Raw genomic sequence first — 20,507 nt, 5'->3', positions numbered from 1 at the left:
AGGGCTCAAACCCATGTCCCCTGCATTGGCAGGCAGATTCTCAACCACTGCGCCACCAGGGAAGCCCCCTCATCAGTGTCTTATAGTTTTCTGCATACAGGTCTTTTGTCTCCTTAGGTAGGTTTATTCCTAGGTATTTTATTCTTTTTGTTGCAATGGTAAATGGGAGTGTTTCCTTAATTTCTCTTTCAGGTTTTTCATCATTAGTGTATAGGAATGCAAGAGATTTCTGTGCATTAATTTTGTATCCTGCTTCTTTACCAAATTCATTGATTAGCTCTAGTAGTTTTCTGGTAGCATCTTTAGGATTCTCTCTATATAGTATCATGTCATCTGCAAACAGTGACAGCTTTACTTCTTCTTTTCTGATTTGGATTCCTTTTATTTCTTTTTGTTCTCTGATTGCTGTGGCTAAAACTTCCAAAACTATGTTGAATAATAGTGGTGAGAGTGGGCAACCTTGTCTTGTTCCTGATCTTAGTGGAAATGGTTTCCGTTTTTCACCACTGAGAACGATGTTGGCTGTGGGTTTGTCATATATGGTCTTTATTATGTTGAGGTAAGTTCCTTCTATGCCTACTTTCTGGAGGGTTTTTATCATAAATGAGTGTTGAATTTTGTCGAAAGCTTTTTCTGCATCTATTGAGATGATCATATGGTTTTTCTCCTTCAATTTGTTAATATGGTGTATCACATTGATTTATTTGCATATATTGAAGAATCCTTGCATTCCTGGGATAAACCCCACTTGATCATGGTGTATGATCCTTTTAATGTGCTGTTGGATTCTGTTTGCTAGTATTTTGTTGAGGATTTTTGCGTCTATGTTCATCAGTGATATTGGCCTGTAGTTTCCTTTCCTTGTGATACCTTTGTCTGGTTTTGGTATCAGGGTGATGGTGGCCTCGTGAATGAGTTTGGGAGTGTTCCTCCCTCTGCTATATTTTGGAAGAGTTTGAGAAGGATAGGTGTTAGCTCTTCTCTAAATGTTTGATAGAATTTGCCTGTGAAGCCATCTGGTCCTGGGCTAAATTTCTAATAGTCAGAAATGGGAAGGCATTCTATGATGAGGGAGCAGTGTGGTCAAAGGTATAGACTGAAAGTGTTTAGTGTGTTAAGGAAAAAGGGAAGGAGGCAAGTAGCAGGAATGAAAGCACCAGGGATAACAAAGAAATAAGGCATTTCTCAGCTTGGACATCCTCGGCAATGCCAATAGAACTTTCACCCAAGTCAGGTATTTGTTATAGAGATATGATTGTGCTTGTATATGCATGGGCTATTTCTAAAGAATACCTAAGAAACTGGTAACCGTAGTTACCTCTGAGGAGGGTACTGGGGTGGCAGGAGTCAGAGGTGGAGGGTGACTTATTTTCACTGTCTATTCTTTGGTATCTTTTGAATTTTATACCATGTACATCTATTACCTTCTATTACCTATCCATCTAAAAGTAACTTGAAAATATTTTTTAAAATAGGTAAGATATGCCAACTTTTGAGCTTTGTGTCTTCCCAAAATAGCAGCCACAGTAATCCCTTTAAAATAGGTCAGATTATGTCACTCCAGTGCTTAAAATTCTCAAAAAGCTCACCATTTTACCCAAGGTAAAAGCCGAAGATCTTACAATGGCCAGTAAGGCCCCACATGATCCGGGAGTCCCAGGCTGGGCCCCTGTTCTCTCTGCCTAGCAAGCTCCTTCTCCAGATAGCACATGGCTTGCTCTTTCAAAACCCTCCTTCAGTCTTGCTCAAATGGCATCTTTTCCATGAGGTCTTCCTTGACCTCCTTATTTGAAATTGCTGCCCACCACCACCGGCACTCCCCAGCCCCCTTTCAGCTTTCCTTTTTTCTTGTGCTACTTATCACTATGTGACAGACCAATTATTTTACTTTTTCTTTTTTTGGCCACACCGCACGGCATGCAGGATCTTAGTTCCCCGACCAGGGAGCAAACCTGTGCCCTCTGCAGTGGAAGCGCGGAGTCTTAACAACTGGACCACCAGGGAAGTACTACTTTTGATTTTCTTATTGTTTGCCTCCCTTCGCTAGAATGTAAGCTCTGTGAGGTCAGAAATTTTTGTCTGAGTTGTTCTTTGCTAGTCCACGGCTCCAAAATTCGTCCCTGTGTGTTTCCCTACTTTGAATCTCAGCTGGCCTTGGAGTTGCTTTGATATCAATAGAATGCACTAGAAGTGATGTTGTGTGAGTTCCAAGCCTAGGCCTCAAGAAGCCTGTCAGCTTCCACTGTTAAACTAAGAACATTTCCATTAGCATGAGAATAAGTACAGCCCAGCACAGACTCCTGGAAGATTGGAGACCATGTGGTGAGAGGCCCCAGCCATCCCGGCTGTCCCTGTTGTCCCAACTGTGAGGCCCCAGATATGAATGTGAGGCCATTCAAAATGATCCAGCCACAGCTAAGCCAACCCAAACCAGAGGAGCCACTCAGCTGAATTGTTAGAAATAACAAACGTTTGTTATTTTGGGCCACTAAATTTCTGATTAAAATTTGTGGTTTTTAATCCATTAAAAACTAACTGATCAGGAATTCCTTGGTGGCGCAGTGGTTAAGAATCCGCCTGCCAATGCAGGGGACACAGGTTAGAGCCCTGGTCCGGGAAGATCCCACATGCCGCGGAGCAACTAAGCCCGTGAGCCACAACTACTGAGCCCGCGTGCCACAACTACTGAAGCCTGCACGCCTAGAGCCCATGCTCCAATTCAGCAAGAGAAGCCACTGCAACGAGAAGCCCGCGCACCACAACGAAAAGTAGCCCCTACTCGCCGCAACTAGAGAAAGACCACACGCAGCAACAAAGACCCAACACAGCCAAAAAATTAATTAATTAATTAAAAGAAACAAAAACCAAAAAACTAAGTGGTCAGGGACTTCCTTGGCGGTCCAGTGGTTAAGACTCCGTGCTCCGAATGCAGGGGGCACAGGTTCGATCCCTGGTCAGGAAGGTCACACATGCCTCACTGCGTGGTCAAAAAAAAAAAAAACCACAACAAAACAAAAAAAAGAACAACTGATCAGCCTTGTACACAGTAAGTGCTCAGTAAATATTTATGAAAATAATAAATATTGCTGTTGTTATTAATTCAGTTAAAAAATAAGTGGAGAAATGTTGTTTATGGTGAATCCTTTTGATTCTCATTGTAACATTATTATGCTGTAGAAAGTTATAGCCCACCTGGATTTTATTACACGGGCTCCATATTCAAACTCAGATTCAGAAAAAAAAAAGAGATAAAACAAACTTAGATTCAAATTCTAGCTATACTTGTTAAAACAGCATAGCCTTGAAGTCATTTAACAGAGCTAGAGCTATAGTTTACTCTTCCGAGATCAAGTACCTATCCCATAGGCATAGTGTGAGGATCAGAGGTAATGTATGTACAACATATCCTGCAGTTGCTGGTACATTGGGCCGTAGCCATAATTGCTCCACAGTCCTCTTCTCCTCTCAGAGGGAAAGAATTCACAGACTGGATGCTCAGGTTTTACTTTTAAAGTTCCCATCCAAAAATATCAGTTTGGATGAAAAATACTGAAAAAGAATCATAGATGTATGATCTGTTTTGGGCAATTACTATTTTACACACAATTTAAGAAATTACCTGTATTTCAAAAGAGTGTGGGAACTCTACTGCCTAATTGGTTGGAGGGTGTGACATGTTACATGGTGTCCACTAGGGAGCGATAAACACATTCATTAAGGGATAGTGCTTCTTGTGAGCTTTGTGCACCTGTCAGATATTAAATATTACTTTAATTTTATTATTTTAATCTGGCTCTGAAACTTAAAGACTTTTAAAAATCTGTTAATTTTGCACTTAAAATTTTTAACTGGTTGCTTTATTTTTTTAAGGTATTAAAAGGATTCATAATGTGTGTTTTCAAGAAAGTCAGCCTTTGCAAGTTATTTTTGAAAAGAATATGTGTTCTAATACACTAGTGATTCAACCAAGGTAATGAGTTCTCTGTTGTTTATTTTTATTTTTCTGAATAGATTATGGTCACAGAGTGAAGAATTAATAGCCTAGAGCTTTTAAATCAGTTAACATTTTTTTAAGCTAACACTGGACTTGTAGAAATCACCTTACAGGATCAAGAGGAAACCTTGAGAAAGATAAAAGTAGATAATAACTGCCTAATGGTAGAAATAATAATTTAGTGGCCAAAATGTTCTAGAAGTATCCCATCAGTGGCTTTCTACATCAAGTGGTATTAAGAGAAAAATATATTATCTAATAATACTTTGCATTTATATGGTGCCTTCTATCTGAGTCTTAACACACACAGCATGAGGAAATTTTAACACTTTTTACATGAACTGATTTTATCCCTAAGTGTTTGTTTGTTTGTTTGTTTTTTCTAGAGAATGAGTAGGACATATTTGTCAGTGAAAGGTACTCAATTTTTCAGTTAAGCTGTAACTTAAACATTAATTACTTTGTAAGCCAAAAGATATTTTATCCTTATTGTTTTTTAAATTACAAAAGAAATACATGCTCCTTGCAATACATCTAAAATTTATAGAAGAGTGCAGAGATGAAAAACGGAAGTCTTTCTCCTCTACTTGACGCATATATCCCACTTGGCAGGGGTTTAACATCTATTAACAATGTGGTGTATATCCTTCTATATCATCTTCTATTTATAGCCAGTCTTTCTATAACTTTCTTTTTCCCTATAGCTATGGATATCTTTCTTTCTCTCTTTTTCTCCTTCTCTCTCAAATTTATATCACCTACTAGACACATACATAGTTTTTTAAAAGAAAATGTCCTACTATCCTTATTGTTTGGCAACTTCCTTTTTTAGTGTCTATGTCAGTTTAGTTAAATCAATTTTATTCTTTTTAATGATTGCATAATTTTTAATTGTATGAGTGAACCATAATTTAGTTACCCATTACCCTATTAGTGAAAAAGTTGGTTGTTTCCGACTTTTTGCCATCACAAACACTGCTGCTAGTAGTGCATAAGATAGTGTATTAGTTACCTATTTCTGTGAAGCAAATTTCCCCATAACTTAAAGCTTTAAAAAAACCCAGTTGTTTATTACTTCAAAATAATAAGTGTGGCTTAGCTGGGTGCTTTTGGCTCAAGGTTTCTCATGAGGTTGAAGTCAAGCCGTCAGCCAGGGCTGTGGTCTCATCTGAAGGCTGAACTTGGAGAAATTCACTCCCAAGCTCACTGACATGGCTGTGGGAGGCCTCAGAAAGTCAGCTTCTAAGCTCACCCATGTGGTTGCTGGTAGGCCTCAGTTCCTCACCATGCAGGCTGGCCGATTGTCCTCACAACATGGCACCTGGTAACCAGAGGGAGAGAGAGAGAGGGAAAGAGAGAAGGAAACTCCTATTATGGAAGACAGTCTTTTTTTTATATATATATAAAAAAAAAAAGTCATTTTTTTGGTGTTTATTTTATTACTAGGGAGTTTGAGCATCTTTTCATATATTTATTAGCAATTTGTATTTTTCTTCCTTTTTGAATTGCACATTCATGTTGTCATTTTTGGTATCAGGTTGTTTAGTATCTTGTACAACACCTCTCCCTTAACACTGGAAAAGTTTCCAGATTAATTTGGTAGGTGTTCCTGACATTTTGGCATCGAGAAACTCTGCTAATCTAATGTCTAGTGGCAGGTTAACACTAACATTACAGAAATTCTAAGAATCTCATTTTTATCTGATCTCACCTCAATTTAAAAAATAGGCCAGGGCTTCCCTGGTGGCGCAGTGGTTAAGAATCCGCCTGCCAATGCAGGGGACACGGGTTTAAGCCCTGGTCCGGGAAGATCCCACATGCTGTGGGGCAGCTAAGCCCCTGTGCCACAGCTACTGAGCCTGCGTTCTAGAGCCCGTGAGCCACAACTACTGAGCTCACATGCCACAGCTACTGAAGCCCACGTGCCTAGAGCCCGTGCTTCGCAACAAGAGAAGCCACCACAATGAGAAGCCCGCGCACCACAACAAAGAGTAGCCCCGGCTCGCCGCAACTAGAGAAAGCCTGTACGCAGCAATGAAGAACAAAACAAAACAAACAAAAAATAGGCCAGAACTTTTAATGCAATAATAAAAAGATAATAAATAACCTAACTAAAAAATGGGCAAAGGATTTGAATGGACATTTTTCCAAAGAAGGTATGCAAATGGACAACAAGCACATGAAAAGATGATCAACACCATGTGTTGTTAGGGAAATGCAAATCAAACAATTTTAAATCTGTGAATTGTGTAGAACGTGAATTATATCTCAATAAAGGTGTTTTAAAAAAGGGAGCCCAGGATGAAAGGGCATTTGGGATGTCAGGACAACCTTGAAAGAAATAGTTAATAATCTAGGACAAGTGACAAAGGGAAGGAGAATACAGGCAGCAGACTGCTTGTAAACCTCTACCCCTCGACTGCGTCTCCAGCATAGTTCACCCCAGTTCTGTTTGAACATCTCCATTTTCTAGTATCTCCCTTAGGAGTATGATCCCAGGTCATTTTTGTTAAAAAATGTATTGGGTATGTGAAAGCATAGAATTAAAGATATTTTATTCTAGTGTTTGGTTTATTCTGCAGTTTTCACATGTTTTACTTAGAATATATTTTGCTATTCTCTTGGCCTTCAAATGATGTTGTAATTCTTTCTTTTTTTTTGGCCGCAGCCGAGCGGCTTTCAGGATCTTAGTTCCCCGACCAAGGATTGATCCCAGCCCCCAGCAGTGAAAGCGCCGGGTCCTAACCACTGGACTGCCAGGGTTTCCTAATATTGTAATTTTAAGATATACTAAAAATATAGCAGCTCATATAGAAGAATGAAGATAGGTCTTTTGGGTAGATTTTTCTAAATCCAGGACAATTAACCTATTTATTTCCAGGTTAAAGATGAGTCCCATTTAATATGATAATTTCTTTCTGTTTGTTCTTCAAATAATGTACTACTGTTCCTTACATTTTATAGAGTGCTTGCTGAGGCAATTGTTCTTTTTACATCGAGTCAAGAGGAAGTTACTCTTGCTGTTACTCCACTGAACGTTTGCATTAAGAGTTCTAATGAGGAATCAATGGGTAAGGATTATATCTGTCACTGTGTTTGATGGAATATTACTTCCTGGCTTTCCTGATTACTGTACGGTTATACAGCAAATATTAATGACATAATACTTTTTCTTGTCTAAAAGGCAGTAAAATGTAGAAAGATCATTAAAATTTTTAAGAGACCAGAGAAATTTGTCACAATCAGTAATTAAAATACTTGGCTTTGAAATTCAGATTGTTTTAAAATTAGGAGAATGGGACTTCCCTGGTTGCACAGTGGTTAAGAACCCACCTGCCAATGCAGGGGACATGGGTTCGAGCCCTGGTCCGGGAAGATCCCACGTGCCGCAGAGTAACTAAGCCACGAGCCACAACTACTGAGCCCGAGTGCCACAACTACTGAAGCCCGCGTGCCTAGAGCCTGTGCTCTGCAACAAAGAGAAGCCACCGCAATGAGAAACCTGTGCACCGTGAGGAAGAGCAGCCCCTGCTCGCCGCAACTAGAGGAAACCCACACACAGCAATGAAGACCCAACGCAGCCAAAAATAAATAAATAAACAAATAAATAAATTTATTAAAAAAATAAAATAAAATAAAATTAGAATGGTTACTGAGAAAAATATTTTTTCAGTTAAAATTTTAAGGTCTATTTCTCATCCTTTGTATTTAGCATAAAGAAAAATTAAGAGGCCAGCAATCCAGTTGAGATGATCTTTGACCACATAAAAAGGAAAAGTAACTTTAAGTTAGAAATGTAAGATATTCCAGATGGCAAATATATAGGGCAGAAAATGTGAATATTTCTTAATGAATGAAATATTATTATGATTATTATTTTTAATTGGTCTAGAATGTTGCCTAGGAGTCGGAATTTTTTTTTCTTTTTTTAATTAAACCTTTCTTACAACACTTTCTTAATTTTATTTATTTATTTATTTTTGCTGTGTTGGGTCTTCGTTTCTGTGCGAGGGCTTTCTCTAGTTGTGGCAAGCGGGGGCCTCTCCTCATCGCGGTGCGCAGGCCTCTCACTATCGTGGCCTCTCTTGCTGTGGAGCACAGGCTCCAGACACGCAGGCTCAGTAATTGTGGCTCACGGGCCCGGTTGCTCCGTGGCATGTGGGATCTTCCCAGACCAGGGCTCAAACCCGTGTCCCCTGCATTGGCAGGCAGATTCTCAACCGCTGCGCCACCAAGGAAGCCCTGAAATATTATTTTTTATAAATTTATTTATTTTATTTTTGGCTGCATTGGGTCTTCATTGCTGCGCGCGGGCTTTCTCTAGTTGCGGCGAGCGGGGGCTACTCTTCCTCGCAATGAGCGGGCTTCTCATTGCAGTGGCTTCTCTTGTTGCGGAGCACGGGCTCTAGGTGCGCGGCTTCAGTAGTTGCGGCACGTGGGCTCAGTAGTTGTAGCTGGCGGGCTCTAGAGCACAGGCTCAGTAGTTGTGGTGCATGGGCTTAGTTGCTCTGCGGCATGTGGGACCTTCCTGGACCAGGGCTCAAACCCGTGTCCTCTGCATTGGCAGGCGGATTCTTAACCACTGCGCCACCAGGGAAGCCCCAACGTGAATATTAAGTCAGCTCTTCTAAGAGTTATACAGATGGAATGGAGAAACTAAAGCATGATTAAGTCAGAAGTTTTGCTATTAAGGAAATTTACTAGGGTATTTTGGGCACAACTTGTCTGAGACTCTTTGACCTTGGATTTTTTTTTTTTTTTTTTTTTTGGTGATAGCAGTAAAGAAAGAATACAAAGGAAGAAACATTATTTTGAAGTGAAAAACCAGTATAACCAGGGCTTAAGTTGGGTCAGATCACTTTGCAGGGTCTAGTTTGTGCCAGGTTCTGTTCTAAATGGTTTACATTTCTGAATCCATTTGATCTTCGTAACAAGTCTGTGATGTAGGTACTATTAGTATCCCTATTTTCTATATGAAGAATATGAAGCACAGAGAAACTAAGTGACTTGCCTGCTGTCACACAGTTAATAAGTGGTGGATTATGATCTGAATATAGACTGTCAGGCTCCAGGACTTAGTCTCATTACCACTGTGCTCTTATTTCTTCTCTCAAAGTCCCATCTAGCATTCTGTTTTGGCACTCAGGGGTGCATGATCTGGAAAATATATGCTTGGCTAGTGAAAGGGTCTGTTTTATATTCATAATGCCATCTCTGAATAAATGGCCATTTATTCAGACACTGTCCCTTGTGAGCAGCTTTCTAATGAGTAGTTATAGTTATGGTTAACTGGGGACCCAAGTGTTTAACTTTATTATTGAACTTACTCTACGCCAGCACACTGGGAGTGACATGAGCCTTCTTGTTTTAAAATTAATTTTTTAAATATTCTGTTTCATATTCTTTTCCATTATGGTTTATTACAGGATACTGAACATAGTTCCCTGTGCTATACAGTAGGACCTTGTTGTTTATCCATTCTCTGTATAATAGTTTGCATCTTCTAGTCCCAATCTCCCAATCCAGCGACACCCCCCCACCCCGCCGCCCCCGGCAACCACAAGTCATGACATGAGCCTTCTTGATTGAGATGAAGGTATTTGTAAGGTATTGTTTGGTCCTTTTAAAATATGTATACCATTTCTCCTTTGTTCTTACACTTACATAATTCATGTTCATTGCAGAAAATTAAAAACACATAAAAAGCACTAATAAAGTCACCTGAAATCCCACTGTCTAGAGACAAGTACTCAATAGTTTGGTTCATCTCTTTCTATATACCTTAGATCTGACAACAGGAGATTGGTTTAGTGAAATACTATGAAGCTATTAGAAGTAGTCTTGGGAGTTCCCAGGTGGCCTAATGGTTAGGGTGCGGCGCTTTCGCTGCTGTGGCCTGGGTCCAAGCCCTGGTCAGGAAACTGAGATCCCGCAAGCCATGTGGCGTGGCCAAAAAAAAAAAAAAAAATCTTGTGTGTGTGTATATATACATTTCTTTCTCTCTGGGTGTGTATGTCAAAGATGTTTATTGAAGTTAATTTTGTAGTGGAAAACACAAAACACCAACACACATAAATAATTAGGAAAATGTACTTATTGACATGGAAAAATAGTCAGGATATATTATTGAATAGATTATAAAATGGTATGCATAGTATGATCATATTTTCATTTTAAAAAATGCACATAAAAGTTTAATTAAATATTAGGGAACAAAATTCAACACCTCTGGGGGAAAAAAAAATTCAACACCTCTGTTATTGTCTGTCTTTTGGACGATAGCCATCCTAGTGGGTGTGAAGTGTTGTCTTATTGTGGTTTTGATTTTCATTTCTCTAGCAACTAATGATGTTCAGTATCTTTTTTTGTGTTCTTATTGCTTATCTGTATATCTTCTTTGGAGAAATGTCTGTTCACATCCCTTATTTTTCACTTGAGTTATTTGTCTTTTTATTTTTCACCCCTTTTCATATATATGATTTCAAACATTTTCTCCCATTCTAAGTTGATTTTTACTTTTTTTTTTTGGCTGCCCTGTGTGGCTTGTGGGATTGAGGAAGTAGAGGCTGCAAGTCTCTTAAGGCCTGGGCCCAGACCAGAAAGTAGCACCAGGTCACTCCACCATATCCTATTGGTGAGAGCAGATGAAGAGCCCACTCACCCCAGATTCAAGGGGAGGGGACATAGACATAGACCCCACCTCTCAATGAAGGAATGTCAGATAATTTGTGGCTATTTTTTTTTTTTAACTTATTTATTTATTTATTTATTTATTTATTTATTTATTTTTGGCTGTGTTGGGTCTTCGTTTCTGTGCGAGGGCTTTATCTAGTTGTGGCGAGCGGGGGGCCACTCTTCATCGCGGTGTGCGGGCCTCTCACTGTCGCGGCCTCTCTTGTTGCGGAGCACAGGCTCCAGACGCGCAGGCTCAGTAGTTGTGGCTCACGGGCCTAGTTGCTCCGCGGCATGTGGGATCTTCCCAGACCAGGGCTCGAACCCGTGTCCCCTGCATTGGCAGGCAGATTCTCAACCACTGCGCCACGAGGGAAGCCCTTGTGGCTATTTTTAACTTATCACTTATGCTTATATTTTCTTATCAAAATTTAACAAATACCTCTGGAACTAATTTTATTCTTTACTTTCCTATAACATTGAGCAGATTTGACCAATTCTGTATACAGTGAGATGTTTGTTGGGCCAGATGAGTTTGACTTCTTTCAAATTGGAGTCGACACTGAAATAACATTTTGCTTCAAAGAACTGAAGGTAAGCCAAAATTTGTGTCCAAATAGAATTATCAATGGCAATTTTTAATAAAGATTTCACATTTTTCCCCTTTATTTCCTTTCAGGGAATGCTGACATTTTCAGAAGCTACACATGCTCCTATAGCCATTCATTTTGATTTTCCTGGGAAGTAGGTCCTTGGGAAATTTCTGAGTTTGTTTCTTTTTCTTTTGTCATACATTAATAATAAAACCCTTTGGTTCACTTTGAAATTAATTCACACCTCAGGAATTCCTTAACTTTACTAGCAACACTTATCAAACTAAAATTTTGAAAGATGTCATAACCTAGAGTTCTTTTTATTGGTAACTTGATTTAGAAAGATATATTATTCTGAAGAGTAAAAACATTTATAAACTTGACATACTGAATAAATTGCCGAATTAGAAACTTATACATGGCTTAAACAAGTTAAATCTCTATGAAACTATGGTACTTTATATGATATTTCAGAACTAAAATTTCAGAGAGATTGGGCTAGGATGAATATGTTTTATGAAATTGGATGTGATGATTTCTAAGGACCCTTTTAGTTCTTAGGACTGTCTCAATTTGTGAAAAGACAAGACTTTTACTGTTTCTTTTTACTCCAAAATTAAGTATCATTTTTTAATGTTTTCCCAATGTCCATCAGAAAATGAGTGTGAGTGTGATGAGTGTGATTTTGCTCTGACTTTGCCTTTTTTAGACCCATGGCTTTAAGTATTGACGATATGTTATTGGAAGCCAACTTTATTTTGGCTACATTAGCTGATGAGCCAAGTAGAGCGTCTTCTCCACAATCACTGTATCTTTCACAAAAACGAAAAAGGTAAGGCCATGTTTTAACGTCTTTATTGGTTGGGATAAAGCCATTGCAGTCTTATTCTGAAATAATTCAATGGCATTCATTTAGGAAACAATTGAGGATGAAAACATTAGAAGATCAGAAATTTTAACTGAATCAGGAAAGCTCCAGGAAGACCTAACTGTAACAGAGAATTATCACCCATCTTTCACTAGATATTTGCTTTTTCTCTTATGATCACAACTTAACAGGACTGCCTGGTTTATCTTTGTCGTTACCTAAAACTCATTTCCATTTTCGGTAGTTGTTTTTTAGGAGTGATATAGTGTTAAGGTTCACAGGAAAGTTTGTATTCACTACCCAGAACTCTCTTTCTTAGAGAGAGAAACAGCCATTGCTTTTCTTTCTTTTTTCCCCTTTTGTCTCTCTCTTTTTTTTTTTTTTTAATTTTGGCTGCGCTGCGCGGCTTGAGGGATCTCAGTTCCCCGACCAGGGATTGAACCTGGGCCACGGCAGTGAAAGCACCGGATCCTAACCGCTGGACCACCAGGGAGCTCCCCCTTTTGTCTCTTAATAACTTTTTTTTTGGTGGAAGGTGCTTCACTGTAAAAGTAACATAAACTTACTATGGGAAATTTGGAAAATGCAGGAAAGTACAAAGAATAAATTAAAAAACACCAACAATTTTACCATCTAGTGATAGCCACTGTTAATGTTTGGCACACTGTGTTTTCTTTCAGACTTTTAATTTTGCATACAGTTGCATTTTAAAACAAGATTGGGTCATATAGCATATGTAGTTTTGTATTCTGTTTTTTCCCACAAAATATTATATTGTGAACATTTTCCAGTATTGCTGATAATAACTTGGAAACATGATTTTTAATGACTCTATACAATTTTATCATACAGATATATTGTAATTTATTTGACTTTGTGCTAACTTTGCCCTATTACAGTGTCACAAGATTGTCTCATACACATTGGGTTGCTTTACTGAAAAATTTGAATCTGTCAAGAGAATTTCTAAATAATCGTGTATGTAAATCTTAACTTTCAACAATTAGTTCAATGTTATTTCAATATATTCCCTAAACCAGTGTTATTGTCATCCCATATTGATCCATTAGTTATATAAAAATATATCTTTCAAAGTAAACAGTTTATTCATTTAATCTCTATTAATACCTCAGGTCAGAGCTGATAGATTCAAATTCAGAGGCTGGTAAAAATGTAACCAGCAAGGATGCAGAGTATATCTCGAGAAAAGCAGTACCCAAAAGGCTTTATTCTGAGACTCGCACGAACATCTCTTCATTGGAAGACTGTGGCAGCCCTTTAAAGGAAAGAGCAAACGGAGACATTAGTGAAGTACCAGAAAGCAGTGTCAGTGACACGGAGGAAGTGCCAGGATCTTCATACCTTAGGAAGGTAAAAGAAAAGCACTGAGACACAACTGCATCTCAGTCAAGAATTCTCATCATCCGTCTCCCTTTGCAATCTCCCTGCCTCAGCCCACCCCCAATATCCGGGAAATTAATTTTATTATTTTTTGATAGGGGAGAGGTGAAACCAGTCTGACATGGAGAAAAGGCTGATTTACAGAATGTCAATACAAAATAGTTAAATTGCTCATTGAGTAATTCTAACAAAGTATATATTCAAATAGAAATTTGAGTCACTTGTTTTAAAGAATAAATTATGATTTCTTATAGCATACTTATCTTTGAATACAAATAATATGCTAAAGTCATATACTTTGTTTTCTAAAATACATGTCCTTCTAATTTTATTTTTCAAGTTTGGTTGGGAAATCCTTTATTCATGGTAGTAGAAATGTAAATTTCATCACAACAAACATCACAAATTCCTTCATAGTGGTGTCCCAGTTAAGAACATTATTATGTCACCAACATTTTACTAGATGGATGATAAACTTCACAAAATGCTATAGTGTTAAACCTTAAGAAATCCACTGAACTGAAGATAAACATAATTTATTAGAAGTATCAAATAATGATAGTCCCTGTTTTACATGTTTATATTAATGTTTTATTCAAGCTAGTTTTGCTGTTATTATTTTTGGTTTGGAAATACGAGTTTCTTAGAGTTAGAAATAACTCTAAGGAGAAATAATATTACTAAAAGTCACTACTTCCACTGTATGAAGACTTTTAGGGTAGTAAAATTGGATAGTAAACTCCACTTATTATTCAGTTTGATGCCACAGTGTTTATTGAATACCTGTTATATGCCTGGCACTTATGGCAATTTTCTCTTCTCGTGAATTACTAGCTTGGCCATAAAGTGAAAACTGAAATCTGTCTTTTCATTATACAGAAACATTTTCCTCGTCCTGTTTTTTGGTCACACATATTGTGCTTACTTTTTTGCAGGCAGCAACAGGAACACATTTTCCTGCTGCTTCACTTCCCTGAAATTCACTAAGATTGCCAATTTCCTCACTAGGCAAGGTGACATTTAGAGCTGTAAGCTCCATGAGTACCATTACAGCACTCTTTTCTTCAAATTTCCTATCATGTCACTTAAATTCTAAATTCTAAAAAGAAAGTTCTATTTTTAAAGGGAATTATTTGCCTTAACTCCTGCAAAAATGAAATTACATTATGGGTAAATAATTTAGACCATTATCATCGTCTATCTGAACTACGGTGAGCCTTCCGATTGACCTCCATGCCTCCATTCTCCTCCACTCTCGTTTCCTCCACAGTGTACCAGAAGATTCTTTTGAGACCTTATATTTACAGTGAGGTATAGGACTCCAGAGCACTGGCTCTAGAGTTTCTGGGTTGGAATCTCTGTCTTGCCACTTATTAGCTGTGTAACTTGGATAAGTTACTTATCTTTGCTTCAGTTTTCTTTCTGTTAGTAAAATGGGAATAATAATAATGCTACCCAATTGAATTGTTGTGAAAATTAATTGGGCTAATACATGGAGCTGGCACATGGTCAGTGCTCATTAAATGTTAGTTATTGTTATACATCACTCTCCTGCTTTTATTGTCTCTTGGATCATTCTGCTTCTCCCATAGGATTTCACCTAAACTCCTTGGAATGGCATTCAGGGACTTTCCCCAGGGTATTTAATAAAATCTTCTCATTTCCTCCCCTGAGGTCCAGTTCTAGCCCTTCAGAGTATGTTTTAATGTCTGGTAGAGTTAGTATCCCTTTGTAGATTTGGTCAGTTTTTCCTGGCTATTCCTGAATGTGTATTTTTTACTTGAACTTTAATATCAACTTATCTAGCTCCAGAAAAAGTCTATTGGTATTTTTTTAATTGGGATTTCCTTAAATTTCTGTTAACTTGGGGATGTTAAGTGACACCTTTATGATGTTGAGTCATTCTATCCAAACACAGGCAATATATTTCCACTTGTTCAGGTCTATTTTTGTGTTTCTCAGGAGTGTCTTAAAATGTTTCTCATATACATTTACACATTTAAGTTTATTCCTAAGTAATTAACCTTTTATATTGCTAGTGTGAATAGTTTCCTCTACCATTATGTTTTCTGACTGCCTATTGTTTGAGTATATGAAGGCTACTGTTTTTTTGGTGTTAATTTTATATCCTATTACCCTTCTGAATTATTTTATTGTTTCCATTAGTTTTATCATTGATTCTCTCAGGGTTTCCAGACACGCTATATGTCATTTTTATATAGAGATAGTTTCATTTCTTCTTTAATCTCTCCAACTGACTCTTTTGTTCAGTTGTATTAGCACATAATCTCTAGTACAACATTAACAGTGGAGAGAGTGGGCATGCTTGCTTAGTTCCTGATCTTAGTGGAAACATTCAGCAAATGCTTTTGTGTTCTACTTTTGTTCATACTATTGCTCCTACAGTCTGGGGTGATAGTATTCCTTTTTTCACTGTTCAAACCCCTACCCACCCTTCAAAGCCCAGCTCAAGTGATACGTCTCTTTTTGAAGTCTTCTCATTCTAATCAAATCATTTTGTTTGTTTTATTCATTATTAATGTCACGTAATAATTTAATAAATATGCTTGTTACTCCACTAGGTAGATTGTGAGCTCATCAAGGGCAGGCCTGAGTCTTACTCATCTCTGCATTCCTAGTGCATAGCCAGTGGTTGGCAAACCTTCAGCCCCGGTTTGGGACAGCCTAAGAAAGTTTTTTAAATCCCTCAAGTAGTATCACAAAATTCCAAAATGAAATCAATTTTAATTCACCTTATTTAAACAAATAAATAATATGGTAGTATTCTACTTTGGGAAAGGGGATTTTCAAAATTAAACTATTGTAGAGGAGTATTACTATATTCTAATATTCAAATGACCAATATTTTTTTCCATTGTGGATTTTCAGTAAGTTATACACAGCTCTCAGGGGCACCAAAATGGGGGAAATATCTATATTATTATCATATTTTTTATTGAAGTATTATTGACCTACAACACTATGTTAGTTCTAGGTACAGAACATAATGATTTGATATTTCTATACATTACAAAATGATCATAATAAGTCAATAGCAAATTTAGTGCAGTTTTCAAAGACCAAAGTCACCATACAAAGTTATTATAATATTGTTGACTGTATTCCCCATGCTGTACATTTCATCCCCATGACTCATTTATTTTATAACTGGAAGTTTGTACCTCTTAATCTCCCTCACCTATTTCACTCATTCCCCCACACGCCTCCCCTCTGGCAACCACCTGTTTGTTCTTTGTATCTATGAGTCTGTTTCTGTTTTGTTACGTTTGTTCATTTGTTTTGCTTTTTAGATTCCGTATATAAGTGAAATCATACTGTATTTGTCTTTCTCTGACTTATTTCACTGAACATAATACCTTCTAGGTCCATTGATGTTGTTGCAAATGGCAAAGATTTTATTCTTTTTTGTGGCTGAGTGATATTCCACTGTGTACACACACCACATCTTCTTTATCCATTCCTCTATCGGTGGACACTTAGGTTGCTTCTATATCTTGGCTATTATAAATTATGCTGCAATGAACACAGGGGTGCAGATATCTTTTTGAGTTAGCGTTTTTGTTTTTTTTTTTCTGAAAAATACCCAGGAGTGGAATTGCTGGATTGTATGGTAGTTCTATTTTTAAGAGAATATGAATATTATTTTTAAATTTTTATAATAATTTATCTTCTTACCCAATTTGTATAGGACTTGGACTAATTCCAAGTTGTATGGCCATTCATAAACTTTCTCCATTAGAAGACTGTTATAGGGCTTCCCCGGTGGCGCAGTGGTTGAGACTCTGCCTGTTAATGCAGGGGACACGGGTTCGAACCCTGGTCTGGGAAGATCCCACGTGCCGTGGAGTGACTGGGCCCGTGGGCCACAACTGCTAAGTCTGCGCGTCTGGAGCCTGTGCTCCGCAACAAGAGAGGCCGCGATAGTAAGAGGCCCGCGCACTGCGATGAAGAGTGGCCCCCACTTGCCGCAAATGGAGAAAGCCCTCGCACAGAAACGAAGACCCAACACAGCCATAAATAAAAAAAAAAAAAAAAAAAAAAAGAAGACTGTTATATACCAGGGAAGGGCTTGATCATCCAGCCATGAAAGATTTAAAAGCCAAAGAGTAGGTAGGGTAAAGAGGGGGTAGCAAATGACATTTACCTTAAGTCAATGGCAAATTCAGGGCAGCTCTCAAAGTCCAAAGTAAACTAGTAGGTTTTTAGTTTAATATAGCACAATAAGCATTATGAAGAGCTATTTGCACATGATATTATACATTGAACAGACACAGATGCTATCATTAGGTCAATTCCAGCCTTTGGATCTTGACCTTGGTTAACACTAGACTCTTCAGAGGCAACTGAGACTATGCCTCCAATTAAAATCAAAGCCAGTGTATTAGTTTCCTATTGCTGCTATAACAAATTACCACAAATTCAGTGGCTTAAGACAGCACGAATTAGCTTACAGTTCAGAAGTCCAAAATCTTCTCACAGAGCTAAAATCAAGGTGTTGGCAAGGCTGTGTTCCTTTGCGGAGACTCTAGGGAAGAATCTGCTTTCTTGCCTTTCCTATCTTCTTGAGATCACCTGCATTCTTTGATTGTGGTTTCCTTCCAGCTTTAAAACCAGCAACGGCCGGTCAAGTCCTTTTCACATTGCTTCACTCTGATGCTGATTCGTCTCTGCTTTTCACATTTAAGGATCCTTGTGAGTCCACTGGGCCCACCTGGATAGTCCAGGTCACTGATTAGCAACTTTATTCCATTTGCTACCTTAATTCCCTTTTTTTTTTTTTTAAATTTTTATTTATTTATTTATTTATTTATGGCTGTGTTGGGTCTTCGTTTCTGTGCGAGGGCTTTCTCCTGTTGTGGCAAGGGGGGCCACTCTTCATCGCGGTGTGCGGGCCTCTCACTATCGCGGCCTCTCTTGTTGCAGAGCACAGGCTCCAGACGCGCAGGCTCAGTAGTTGTGGCTCACGGGCCCAGTTGCTCCGCGGCATGTGGGATCCTCCCAGACCAGGGCTCAAACCCGTGTCCCCTGCATTGGCAGGCAGACTCTCAACCACTGTGCCACCAGGGAAGCCCCCTTAATTCCCTTTTGCCATGTGATATAACATATTCACAGGCTCCTGGGATTAAGACGTGGACATCTTTGGGGGCGAGGGCAGGCCATCATTCTGCCTACCGCAGGCTATATCACAGCTAATTTGGGGTGTTTCATCTGGAGCAAGGGTTCAACAGCTACTGTCAGAACTGCCCCATCCAGAGGGCATCTTCACCTTCTGATGTGTGAGGATGAGCCAAGAACAGGGATCATTCATTTATTCATTCTTGCTACCTACCATGCAACTCCCACAGGTATTTGTTGAGGGCCTTCTGTTGTAGATGTGGGGTATACAATGGTGTGCAAAATAAACAAGAAAGGTTCCTAAACTTGATTATAGACTAGGAGGGAGATAGACATTAAACAAATAGTCACATGACTAAATATATGATAATTTTAAAAAACCTGTGGTAAGTTCAATAAAGGAAAAGTTTAAGGTGCTTTGAGAGGATTTAAGGTATGAACTGACCTAATCTAGGAGGTCAGAAAGTCTTCTCTGAAACTGGTGTTTGAGCTGAACTGGAAAGGATAAGGTAGTAGGGGGGAGTTGAGTGGATATGTGGCATGTGCAAAAGCCCCTGTGATGGAGGGAGCGTGGTGGTTTTAAGGAACTGGAGGATGACCAGTGTGGTTAGCAGGCAGATAGCCAGGGGGAAACAATGGCACAGGGTGAATGAAACTAGAGTAACTGGTGAGTGCCGATTCATGCCAGATGTAAACAGCCATGTAAACGGCCATATAAAGTACTGTGGCATTTAAAGTATTTGAAGGATTTTAACAGGGAGGGCTGCCAGAGTTGAATTTTTGAAAGATAACTTTAGTTGCAGCTACTATGTGCAGAATGGGGTGCAGTGAGGCAAGAATGGAAGTTCAGTTGTGGCATCTGAGAGATGGTGATTCAGTAGCAATGGAGAGAAGTGGCCAAAGTAGACAGCTAATTGAGGAGGTAGAAGTAGCAGGACTCTGTGATGGATTGGTTATGGGGCTTAAGGGAAAAGGAGGTATCAAGGTTTGGAGCAACAGGTTCAATGCTCACTAAGATCATGAATTCTATTTTGGACATGTTAAGTGGCAGAAATCAAGTAGGTAGTAGGATATATGAAGTTCAAATTCTGTGAGGCTCCCTGGCATATACATACATAGTAATTTCTGCCAGCAGTGTGAATGAAAGTTCCTAGGGAGAGGGTGCAGGGGAGAGTACTGCCATCATTTAAAGCAGTGGTTCTTAACCAGGGCCAGGGGACGTTGGGCAATGTCTGGAGACAATTCTGGATGTCACAATTCAGGAAGGAGGGTGCTACTGGCATCTAGTGGGCAGAAGCGAGGGATGCGGCTCAACATCCTCCCATGAGCAGGACAGCCCCCACCACAAAGAAGCATCAGGCCTCAAATGTCAGTAGTGCTAAGGCTGAGAAACCCTGATTCAAAGGCTGGGTAGAAGAGCGCAAGCCGGCTGAAAAGGCTAAGAGCAACCAGGAGAATGCAGCATGAGGAAGGTTTGAGAAGAAAGTGTCAGAGTGACTATCAAGTGGGATGGAGACTGAAAATGGTCATTGGCTTAAGGATCTGGCAATTTTTGGTGACCATCTTGAGAAGAGCTTCTGTGTGAGGGTAAGGAGCTTTTTTAGATAGGACAGAAGAATAGGAGAATGAGAAAATGGAGAAAGCAAGTGTAGACAACTCTACAGCAGAGGTAAGGATGGAGGGAGGAAGGGAATGAGGCTATTTATATATTTTAATGAGAGACATTTGATTATTTTAAAATGCTGACATTCTTATCCAGTAGAGGAGAGGCATGGGAGGGGCTGGGAGTCAGAGACAGGGAGAGGAGGACTGGCTCTAGTCAGGAGTAGCTGCTTCTGTAGCA

General features: G+C 38.9%; 1 protein-coding gene across 1 annotated transcript in view; it reads left to right on the top strand.

Moving 5' to 3' along the window:
• Positions 1 to 20,507, top strand: part of RAD9B (RAD9 checkpoint clamp component B) — a 42,431-nt gene that overhangs the window by 16,515 nt on the left and 5,409 nt on the right. The window contains exons 5-10 of the mRNA XM_082416828.1: positions 3,871 to 3,970; positions 6,959 to 7,065; positions 11,154 to 11,260; positions 11,346 to 11,410; positions 11,969 to 12,091; positions 13,261 to 13,498. Coding sequence (XP_082272954.1) covers positions 3,871 to 3,970; positions 6,959 to 7,065; positions 11,154 to 11,260; positions 11,346 to 11,410; positions 11,969 to 12,091; positions 13,261 to 13,498 — 740 coding nt within the window. The remainder of the gene's footprint in view (positions 1 to 3,870; positions 3,971 to 6,958; positions 7,066 to 11,153; positions 11,261 to 11,345; positions 11,411 to 11,968; positions 12,092 to 13,260; positions 13,499 to 20,507) is intronic.

This window comes from Balaenoptera physalus (assembly GCF_965194825.1).
Source record: "Balaenoptera physalus genome assembly, chromosome: 12".
NCBI classification, from domain to species: domain Eukaryota; kingdom Metazoa; phylum Chordata; class Mammalia; order Artiodactyla; family Balaenopteridae; genus Balaenoptera; species Balaenoptera physalus.
This window is presented reverse-complemented; position numbering and strand designations above follow the sequence as displayed.